This window comes from Andrographis paniculata, unplaced genomic scaffold, assembly GCF_009805555.1.
Source record: "Andrographis paniculata isolate CXL003 unplaced genomic scaffold, ASM980555v1 Contig22END, whole genome shotgun sequence".
NCBI classification, from domain to species: Eukaryota; Viridiplantae; Streptophyta; class Magnoliopsida; order Lamiales; family Acanthaceae; genus Andrographis; species Andrographis paniculata.
Genome location: NW_026137513.1, coordinates 3,055,673 through 3,067,892, shown reverse-complemented (window position 1 = coordinate 3,067,892; position 12,220 = coordinate 3,055,673). Strand labels below are relative to the sequence as shown.

The 12,220-nt window shown below is 25.5% G+C and overlaps 1 protein-coding gene across 1 annotated transcript; it reads left to right on the top strand.

Annotated features, from left to right (window-relative positions):
- Positions 1-5,865: 5,865 nt before the first annotated feature.
- On the top strand, positions 5,866-10,642 carry LOC127245487 (OVARIAN TUMOR DOMAIN-containing deubiquitinating enzyme 1-like). Its single transcript, XM_051266407.1, has 9 exons — positions 5,866-5,955; positions 7,375-7,573; positions 8,195-8,260; positions 8,342-8,425; positions 8,533-8,655; positions 8,888-8,940; positions 9,053-9,102; positions 9,225-9,325; positions 9,444-10,642. Exons 2-9 carry the CDS (start codon positions 7,403-7,405, stop codon positions 9,729-9,731), a joined length of 936 nt encoding a protein of 311 aa, XP_051122364.1. The 5' UTR covers positions 5,866-5,955; positions 7,375-7,402; the 3' UTR covers positions 9,732-10,642.
- Positions 10,643-12,220: the final 1,578 nt, after the last annotated feature.

The following is a 12,220-nucleotide window of genomic DNA, read 5'->3' as shown; positions in this document are numbered from 1 at the left end:
ACAAAATTCCATATTTACAATACATAAAATCAATTACATGAGATGGAAAAAGTATCAAAAGTGATTCAATAAGATAAATAACACTTTCACAAAACACACATATATTTCTAATAAAAATATATTGTACTCCGTCTGTCCTATAACTATGGATTCATTTGCTTTTTATACGGAGTTTTAAAAATATTAGTATTATATTGGGATATAGTAAAAATAAAGTAGAAATGACTAAAATGACCTTATTAGTATTGTGTGATTTAAAGGTAATAATTTTTGTGTAATATATTGAAAGTTGTAAGAATATTTGTAATATTAGGTAGATAGTACATTTATTTAAAAAAAACGAAATGGATACTTTGTTATGGGACAGACCAAAATGAAAAATAAATACTTTGTTACAGGACGGAGGGAGTATATTATTTCAAAAATTATTTAACAACAACAAAAATAAGTATTTAATACTATTTTCATGTTTTTCTACTAACTAAAGGTAAAAATAGTGGTGGTTTTGATGCCGATTAAATCAACACAATACTAATAGCATAATCATATATGCTAAACAACATATTAGATATATATAACACATATAAAATAAAATTCATATTACATATTAATATTTTTATAGTATGTATTGTATTGATTGATTTTTTATATGTAGTATAGAAAATTGTGTCAAAAATATGAAAAATATTTTATTTTTTTAAAAAAATCGAATACTCGTTACAAAAAGTAAAAAAAAATCAAATATTCTATTTAAAAAAATTAAGATGAATTTTATTTTTTTGGGAATCACAATTCCATATTTCGTCCGCTAAATATTTCATATTTTTTAATATTTTTTATTAAATTTATCTTATTACTAATTTTGTAAAAAAAATAAATAAGTAAAAAATATAGTAACATTTAATTATTACATTATATTCAACATTTATGTAAATTATCTTTTCATTTTCTTCGGTTACTACCTAAATATTTAAAAATATCTCAAATTATTTTTTTATTTATTATTTTTTAATAAAATATTTTTTTTTCACTTCCATGCCTCAAATGTGTTAATGTTGGGAACCCGCAACCGCTATGCGCATTAGGTAAACCTTCCGTCGATCCTAACTGTGGAAAGAGTGTTTTTGGATAAAATTGAAAATTTTCATTAAAAAATGGGGGAAAAAATCTGAAAATAGACTAAGCTCAAATATTGATGTTTTTATTTTTGATTTTTTTTATTTGTTTTATTTGAATTTTTTACATAAAAATAAATATTTTATTAAATATAATAACTTTTGAATAATAATTAAAAAAAAAAAAAACGAGTATAGAACAAAGTAAAACAAACAAACCAAAAAAAAAAAATTAACTTGCAGCAAACTAATGGGCTCGTTGGAATGGGCTGAATGGGCCAACTCATGTTTTCTTGGGCGATTATTCCTTTAATTTAATTATAATTAAGATAATTACTAATTTACTCCTCAATTATTATTATTATTACTATACAATTATTACTCATTTTGTTCAATTAATAAATATTTATTTATTTATTTATTTGTGCTAAGATTAAAAAATACTCATTCCGTCTCACTCATCTTGTCCACCTTTCCATTTCGTATGTCACATTTATTTTTATTTTGTCACTTTCTTTTTTTAAAAGTATTATACACTTTATCTCATTTAAAAAATTTTAATTTAATTTTTGTTTTTAATTTTAATTATATTAATTAGTTATTTTAATCTTAATTTTAAATTATTTTTATTAAATAATAATTATTATTTTTATTAATATATTATTAATTATTTATTAACTACCAGAATACCCGTGCTATGGACGGTGAAATCAACGAAAAAACTATAATTATATTTTTTTTGTTTAATAATAGTTTCTTTATATATTATATATATATAATTTTTAATCAATATAAAAAAAATAAAATAAAATCAATGAATTATACTGTCTCCGTGAATATTAAATTTTGTAGCATTTTATTTTATTTTTTAATTAAATATAAGATATAATAGTATTATTTAAAATAATTTTAAATGCAAAATAAATTACATTTTAAAATTTTAATATATATTTTTTTATATCTTCTTTATTAATTACAAATAAAAATTATTTATCAATATATACGTTGTAATTTTAGAATAAATTTAAAACATAAGTCTATGTTTTTTTTAAAACATATATATGTGTTTATATAATTATTTTAAAAATTAGTAAAATATATGCATTTAACTTTGGATAGTACTATTCATTTATTTGCCGCCGGATTTCTGCAAACTCGAACTAAAAACATCATCATCTACCATCATCCACTAATTCTCGGCCAAACACATGCACCAAATAGAGCCAGCATCTGTCCACCTCTTCATAAACTTTTCCCAAAAAAAATATGTAATATAAATTATGATTTACATTATATATTTGGAATAAAATATACAATATAACTAAAATAATTTAATATTATAATAACAATTTAATTTATTATAAACAAAATCAATTAAAATAATTTAATGTTAAAATCAATTTAATTTGGATGTGTTTATAACTTAATTGATTATGAAAATAAAATTATTATTTATATACATATTACAATTTTTGTTTTTTACAACTTAAAATATAAAATCAATTCCCAAGATAACTTAATATAAATTATGATCAATTGCTAATAAGAATTTAAATTACACTTAATATATAATAAAATAATTTTTATATATTACAAATTAAAAAATCACATAACCTATAGCTAACAACTTCCGATATAAACAATTTAGAAAAAACAAAAAAAATCTAAAAAATTATAAATATATATATAATATTATCAATAAAAAAAATTATCAAAAAATTATTTGAAATTTCAACTTTATGACTACACAAAAAAATACAATAAAATAAACAATTTAGAAAAAACAAAAAAATTTAAAAATTATAAAAATATATATATAAAGAATAGCAAAACAACTCAATATTATCAATAAAAAAATATTATCAATAAAAAAAAATTATCAAAAAAGCAATAATTGTAAATGCATCAATGATAATAAATTTCAATATTCTTATTCTCACCTCTAGTCGTATCATCATTCTCTCACATGTCTATATATATCAAAAAAAAAAAAAAAATCAGTTAAAAAAAAAAATCAGTTTTTTTTCCACTAACATTGAAACCACACCATCCCACTATTTCAAAACTGCCATTTACACCCTCTATCATTTATTTTGATAATTAAAAAATAAAAAATAAACTCTAAATCTAAAAATAAAAATTAAAAAACTGTAATTTAAAAAGTATAAAAATATATATATAAAAAAATATTATCAATAAAAAAGAATAACAAAACAATTTAATATTATCAATAAAAAAAATATTATCAATAAAAAAATTTATCAACAAAGTATTTGGGATTCCAACTTTATGGATGCGCAGACAAAATACAACAAAATAAACAATTTTAAAAAAATAAAAAAAATCTAAAAATTATAAATATATATATATATAAATATTATTAATAAAGAAGAATAGCAAAACAACTTAATATTATTGATAAAAAAATATTATCAATAAAAAAATTATCAAAAAAGTATCTACAGAAAGAATACAAAAAAATAAATAATTTAGAAAAAATCTAAAAATTATAAAAAAATATATATATAAAAAAATATAAAGAAGAATAGCAAAATAACTCAATATTATCAATAAAAAAATTTTATCAAAAAAGTATTTGGGATTCCAACTTTATGGTTGCGCAAAAAAAAACAAATTAAACAATTTAGAAAAAAACTAAAAGAATCTAAAATTATAAAATATATATATAAAAAATATTATTAATAAAGAAGAATAGCAAAACAACTCAATATTATCAATAAAAAAAATATTATCAATAAAAAAAAATTATCAAAAAAGTATATTCCAACTTTATGGCTGCGTAGAAAAAATACAACAAAATAAACAATTAAAAATCTAAAAATTATAAAAATATTATTAATAAAAAAGAATAGCAAAACAATTCAATATTATCAATAAAAAAAATTATCAAAAAAGTATTTGAGATTCTTATCAAGAAGAATAGCAAAACAACTCAATATCTTCAATAAAAAAAAATATTATCAATAAAAAAAAAATTATAAAAAAAGTATTTGAGACTCCAACTTTATGGCTGCGCAGAAAAAAATACAACAATTTTGAAAAAATAAAAAAATCTAAAAATTATAAAAACATATATATATATATAAATATTATTAGTAAAAAAGAATAGCAAAACAACTCAATATTATCAATAAAAAATATTATCAATAAAAAAAATTATCAAAAAAGTATTTGAGATTCCAACTTTATGGCTGCGCACAAAAATACATTAGAAAAAACCATAAAAATCTAAAAATTATACAAAAATATATATAAAAAAATATTATCAAGAATAATAGCAAAACAACTCAATATTATCAATAAAAAAAAAATATTATCAATAAAAAATTTTTATAAAAAAGCAACAATTTATTGTAAGTGTATCAATGATAATAAATTTTCACCGTATTACCCTTCCCTCACATGTCTATATATATAGAAAAAAAAAAAATCAGTTTCCTCCACTAACATTGAAACCGCTGCCATCCCACTGTTTCAAAACTGTCACCATCTATCATTTATTTTGATAATTAAAAAAAACAATAAACTCAAAATCTAAGAATAAAAATTATAAAACTGTAATTAAAAAAAATCCAAAAAATCTCAAAATTCTGAGATTGCAGAATTGCATAAATTTACAAAATATGGGATCCACCTTTTGAGTTGTTTTATATATATATATGATTATACTTTTTCTAAATTTTTGTGTTTACTGTAAATGAGACATCATACGGACAAAGGGCATAATACTTTTTCATCCCAAGATAAATGATTTTTATCATTAGTAATAAGGTATTTAAGAAAATATTAGTATTTAATTAGTTAATAATAGTTATTTATGATACTCTCTCAGTCCAGCTAAAAAGTATACATATTTCTATTTAGGGATATCTAATTATAAAATTTACATTTCATTAAATACCATACTTTTTTTCCACAAATACGTTTATTTTACATCACATCGTTACTTTTACACAAAAAAAGTAAGAGAAAAATGTCATTACACTATTTTTAACAACTTACTATAATTAAAATACTATTATTTCTTAAACATCGCGTCAAAAGTAAATGTAAACATTGTAAGTGGACGGAGAGAATATTATTTTATTATTTTTTATTTAATTAATAATATTGATGATTTCAACTTAAAAATAATTAAAAAAATATATTTAAATATTTTAAAATTATATCGCAATAAAAAAATACATACAATATGAATATCAATTTTTTTAGAAAATAAAATTTTTAATAATAAAAATAAATTAATAATATTTAATTTATTTAGAATTAATATAAATTAATTTTGTAAAAGACAAGAATTTTAAATATAGACAAAAATATTTATTTTTTCTAAGAAAGAGATATAAATAAATGAATTTGGAATAGTCTTATATGTAGTTAATTAAATTTATTTATATTTATTAAGTATATTTTGATTTAATAAATTTTACCTAAAATACAAAAATAAGATTGAGGGAGTAGTATTTTAATTGTAACGTTGGTTAAAAATAGTGTAAAAATTATCTTTATCTTTTAGTATAAAAGTAATTATATCATAATACAATATGAGTATTTAAAAAAAAATGATATTTTTGAAATAGTTACTACTGAAGTAGTATTATTTTGCAACTTTTTACTTGGAGGGCGTTTCTGAACTCACAAAAAAATCAGAGGACTAATGTGCAAAACTCGCTCCATCTGAACTGAGCATTTATATTTATTGCTCAACAGTCGGTTTTCTCTCACTTTTGTTACTGTTGAGAGACGAAAGCAACGTGACTCTGAGAATCTCTTTCACAGGCAGCGTCTCTGAAGATCCACTCCTCTGTATCCATTGCAGGTCGGTTCAGTTGGTTTTTTCTGCTTCTAGGATTTTATGAATATGCAGAAATTTGGTGGTGTTGTTTGATTAAAATCCTTCGGTGTTGAGTGTATTTGCGTAGGAATTTTCTCTTGTTTCGGTGCTTTTGCCTTTTGTTTTGCGGTTTCGCTCACCAGGCGTTTTCGCGTTCCAAGTTTATTGATGAATGAGAGTTGCTTGCCTGTGGATTGCGATAACAAGAAACATTTTATGTTTTAGTTCGTCGTTTCTATTAGTTTTCTGAACTTTAGTGTATTGCTGCACATTATGCCGATAGTTTTCGGTGCATTCATCGAAATTTTGTTGTTAATGTGGATTGTGTGCTAGGTTAAAATGAATTTCCTCCTGGATGTCTATTTATTTCCTTTGGAATATTGCAACGTCAATGATATCAATGAATAAACATGACAATGACATTTCTGAGGGAAAAAACGCTAAAATAGAGCTCTGAATTCTGATAGATTGTTTTTTTTTATTTGTTGGTATCTACGGATTGTTAAAAACTTAATCGTAACTGAATACTTGAAAATGAGAATTAAGATGGCATGGATACTCCAGATAGTCTTTTCCACACTCGGCCAAACTTACAACACTTGATTGTTTCTTGGTTAAGAACGCCTTCCTTGGTTAAGAACGCCTTCCTTGGGTAAGAGTTATTGGTTCTGATTTGGAGCATTGGCTTTGTTATGTAGTAAAACTGCAAATAAACATCCTACAGTTTTCAGTCCCAATGATTCTGTTAGATTGAAGAACTGCACTATGAGTTTGTGAGAGTTGAAATTATGGTTGTCGTCACAGTGGCTATCATAGAGATCAATTTCCGTTCTCCACTGTAATGATGTGGAGAGGTAGTCAATGATTTGAATATTTGTGTTGCTAGGCGCATTTCTCATTTCTTCAATACACAGACAGATTGAACTATCTATAGTAGACACAGTGTGTTATGTTATGCACACTGTGATGATAACCGATATAACCTCCCGTGATGGCGGTGGTAAGAATCGGTCAGACGAGGGCAAAATGAAACTTACACCTGCAGCTAGTGTTCACACAAGATCTTTGCTCTGATGCTATGTAGATTGGAAGGAAATTACTTGTTTATTAATCTCAATCAAGAATATATATATATATATATATACATACACAACTGAAGACCTAACCAAATTTGGGAAACTAGAATAATCAGAGTCTCTTCTCTCCCTAAATCTCTAAATCTGATGTAGCAAAAGCAATGCCATTTACACAGCCAACACTATGCAATCAAATTGATAGACACCATTTGCTTCTTTTCTGTTGTCTATATTTGCTATGAGTTATTATACTTCATACAAATTTCTTGTACTATCCATGCTTTCTGAAAATTCTACGTGTTTTCTGGTTCTAATGCTGGTATTCTAGCGAAGTATTTTCAACCACTGCACTGAACATGGAAGCTGACAATTGGGGTGTGGCGGGATCTGAAACAGATGTCATGACATCCAGCAATAAGTCACCTGAAGTTAATAGCTGGACAGATGTTAGAGATGATGAGATTATGCAGCAACAATATTCCATTCGTGACGAGGAAGCTAAAAAAACTCCATTTGTTGGTGACAAGGCAAGAAAACTTTCTAATGTTTGGACATGAAGTTTTACTAGAAACCTGCATGCTATGTCGAATATATTTTAAGTTTATGGTTGCCTCCAGTTATCAGATTTTGGGTGATGACAAATAGTTTATCTTCTTTCGACAGTGGATTTATAAGTTCTGCCTGTGAATATCATATAATCTGCACCTTATCATCTGTATTCTTTTAAGGTACGAAGATGTTTTTGTGTTCACAAATAGTAGAAATCTCACCGGCCAAGATTCTGATTCATTCAGCACTTCTTGAAGAATTTCTATCAAATAGATGATACATTTCTTTATACTATGGTGAACTAATTATAAAACAAACTACCCTTCGTTGACTATAGGTTTTCAGTTCAAATTTGGTCATGTCTCAATTCTTAAAATGAAAGCTGGGACCCTTTTAAGCTTATGCTTTTGAACTTGCTAGCTGAACCTTTTAGAGACAGCAATTTGTTATGTATTCATGGAAAACTGGATAACAGATTTGCTAACTTGAAACATCCAAATATTTTAGCTCGTCATATATTTGAGAATGCCTTGAATATTTGCAATTTCTTTTGGTTGTTCGTTTTGAAATTATAAATGATCTTGGGAGTATGTCTGCAGGAGCTGCTTTCCTCATTAGCTGCTGAGTACGAATCTGGAAATCCAATTTTACTGGAAAAAGTCAAGGTCTGCTGAAACTCTTAGACAGCAATCTGAATTATGATAATATATGATGTGGGTAACTTCTAATTGTCATTACACCTGCAGATCCTGGCTGAACAATATGATGCAATTAGGCGAACTCGTGGAGATGGGAATTGCTTCTTCCGTGGCTTCATGTTTGCTTACCTGGTCTGTTTGATTATTTGCATCTTCAAATCTTGCATTTTTTTGTCTTGTGCATTTCTTGTCATTATCCTGTGGTCACTTAAAATCGATTGTTCAATCCCACAATTTAGGAGCATATTATGGAATCACAAGACCATGATGAAGTTGCGCGCATCACTGCAAAGATAGAGGAATCTAGAAAGAAACTTATCAGCTTGGGCTATATCGACTTTACATTTGAAGATTATTTGACGGTAATGATATAGTTGCCTCTGTATACTAGTGCCGACATCTTTTACACATTATTGGGTTATCATTCTGTACAATCATAGGACATAGTATCGATGCTAAACTAATGGGTATAACTCATATTTCGTATTTTGTAATTTAGTGATGAATCACTTTGTTTAATTTTATTTTACCCCGGTTGTCTTAATTTTTACGACACCCTCTAAAGTTTTATTTTCATGCCCTGTGTTGCTTCAGGTAACTCTCGAACTACTTCAAAGTGTGATTTCTGGGAATGAAGCTTCCATAAGGTTCAAAATCTCCTTCCCCTATTCTTTTCTTTTGTAGTTGTCATTCTCTCTTCGATTTTGTCCGTTTTACTTCTTCCATCAGTGTGGCTAATATGTTACATCACGGTGACAGCCACGATGAACTACTACAGAAAAGTCGAGATCCGGTCATATCTGATTCTGGTGAGTAGCACAGATGGAGCATTATATATACCCTTGACATAATCCAATACGGTATTTTAATTTTAAATTTTTAATATCCCGTGCATGTATATATATCTCAACTAATGATATTTGTTCGACAGTTGTAATGTTCTTCAGATTCATCACCTCCGGAGAACTGAAAACACGCTCGGACTTCTACGAACCATTTGTTCAAGGATTAACAAGTACCTCTGTACAGCAGGTTGGTCTCCTACCATCTGCAGACATTGCTACTCCTAATGACGAATTTATGATTCGAAATTTTCGTAACACATTTATGATTTCGCTGCTTCTATGTATAACATGCATTTGGTGTGCAGTTCTGCAAGTCTTCAGTGGAGCCAATGGGCGAAGAGAGCGATCATGTTCACATTACTGCATTATCCGATGCATTGGGCATCCCGATGCGCATAGTATATCTTGACAGAAGCTGCGACGATAAAGGCAATGCTGTGGTAAACCATCATGACTTCACTCCTGTCGTCGGCGGCGACGAGTCTGATTCTACCAATGCTGATAGCGGTGGTGGCGCCACCGGGGAGGTGGTCAAGCCATTCATCACCTTGCTGTACCGACCTGGCCATTACGACATTCTCTATCCGAAGTGACTTGTTTTCGGATGGAAAAGTTGGTTCGTTCCATTTCTTGGGACGACGCTGATGACTGAACCTTCGAGGTATGTTGCTCGATTCTTCTTTACTTTGGCCTCGTCGTTAAAAAGTAAAATTTGGGGACCTAAGATAGAAGTTTGTGCACAGTTTGCGTAATCGTAGTCGAAGTAAACTTCAGAGTTGTGGCGTTTTTTTGAATATGAAGATAAAACTTTACGTAATATCAACAGCCCTGCTCTATAGCTTGCAAAATTAGGGTGCGTTTGTGTGGTGTTTTACACTTTTTACTTTTTACATCAATTAGGTCAGGAGTCTGTAAGTAAGTAGTTATGATATATTTGTAGATTATGTGTAATGTTGAAAGATATAAATTTTAAAAGATTATAAAAGTTATTTGATTAAAATGAAAAGTACATTCAAATAAAATAAATATAAATTTGATGGGACAAACAAAATTTTATTTTTTTTTATAAAGATTTATAGTAAAGAATTAAAATTTAAATTATTATTTCTATTTGTTAGCTCCTGCTTGATTAGTTGAGATTATTAAATAATACTCCCTTCGTCTGTACTATTTGGAGTTGAAATTTAGTATTTGGAATGAAATACGAGTTTTAAAATTTTAAACATTCAGTCGGATTATAAGTTTAATAAACGAGTCCATCCCAAACCTTATTAAATTAATATTTTTAAAAATTAATATTACATGTTTATTAAGGTTAAGTTTCTTTTGATAGTTTTGAGAAAGTTTTGGTTTGAGTTTGATATTAAAATAATATTTTATGAGATAAAAAAAATATATATATATTTTTTAAACGTAGAATCATGCTTTGAATAAATCTCACACTTTGGTCAAATTTAATACTTCCTCCGTCCCATCAAGTAGTTTTAAAAATATTAGTATTATATTGGGCATTTGTGTAATATATTGTAAATTGTAAAGGTATTTGTAATACTTGATTTGAACACATAATCATAGTCTTATAGCTTTACCCTACCAGATCAGTATTATATTTTTTTATCAGAGCTATTTTATCTTACTTTTGTTTTTGTTATCTTACTTGTAAGTTGTATAATTATGTCATATGGAGACAGGTAAGATTCCACTGTTCCATCGAATAAGATGATTAAATTTGTAACAATAAATAGGAGAGAAAATATATATATAGTAATTAGTTAGATTTAGATATATTTTTTGAATTCTATCTTCATTATTTTTAATCTTTTCATTTTATTTTAAAATTAAAAATCAAATAAAATTTATATTCTATTTTAATTTTTATTATCACTAATTTATATATTTTGTATATATATATTTTTTACAAAATACCACACTATAAAAAAAATTAATACAAAGTAAATTCTTAAAAATATATATACATATATATATTTAAATTTATTTTTATCTAATATTATAAAAATCTATGTTTTTATATTTTCTCCCATACTAGGAATGTCATTTACTTTTGGCATAAATTTTTTTGTATATTAGTATTATTTTGTTTATAATACAAATTGATATAAAATGATTTATACCCTAAATAAAATATTTCTACTAGAAGAAATATTTGATCTTTAATGATTTATGCAAATTGTGAAATAAAACTAACAAAATAAAAATTATACTAAAATGAGGTATAATTTTATTATGCTATTTTACAATTTAAAATGACTAATATACCATAGTAAAAATTGATATAAAATAATTTTATTGTGCTATTTTACTATTTTTTTTTAATAAAATATTATAACTATGTAAGTAAAAAATATATATATCCTTAAAGTATTATACTTCCTTCGTCCCCGCAACTTTAGTCTTGGTTGTATTGAGCACAAAATTTAAGGAATGTTGATATTATTATGTTGACAGTGGATAAAAAATATAGATTAAAGACATTTTTGTCCTTATGAGTGTATTAGTGTAAAATGCAGTGACAAATTGTGTAATAATAATGAAAGAATAAGGGTAGTTATACAGTGATATAGTTATTTACGGAAATAAGGCTATTGTTTTGGGTCGGAAAAAAATAGTAAACAAGACTATTGTATTAGGACGGAAGGAGTATAAAAAATTGAATGTATTTAATTTTTATATAGTTTTGCATGTGATATTTTGTATAAAAATAAATAATTTTTACAGAAATGGTAAAGTAACATGAAAAAATTAAAATTAAAATTAGATATAATATTCGTTATATTTTTATAAACTTTTGAAAACTGAATATGCAAAATAACAGAAATTGAATTTAAAAAATATATCTAAATGTAACTAAATGCTACACTATACTCTCTCTTATTTATTATTACAGTTGCAATTATTTTATTGGTGGAAATAAGGGGAATAGACAAAATTTTGGAGTAGAAGATTCGATCCCTCCTATTGTCTTATATTTTGCATTTCTTTTAATCAAATTATGTGATGTATACAACAAACGATTTTTTATTTTATAAATCAGTACAACAAATCATTATTTAAATTCAAATAC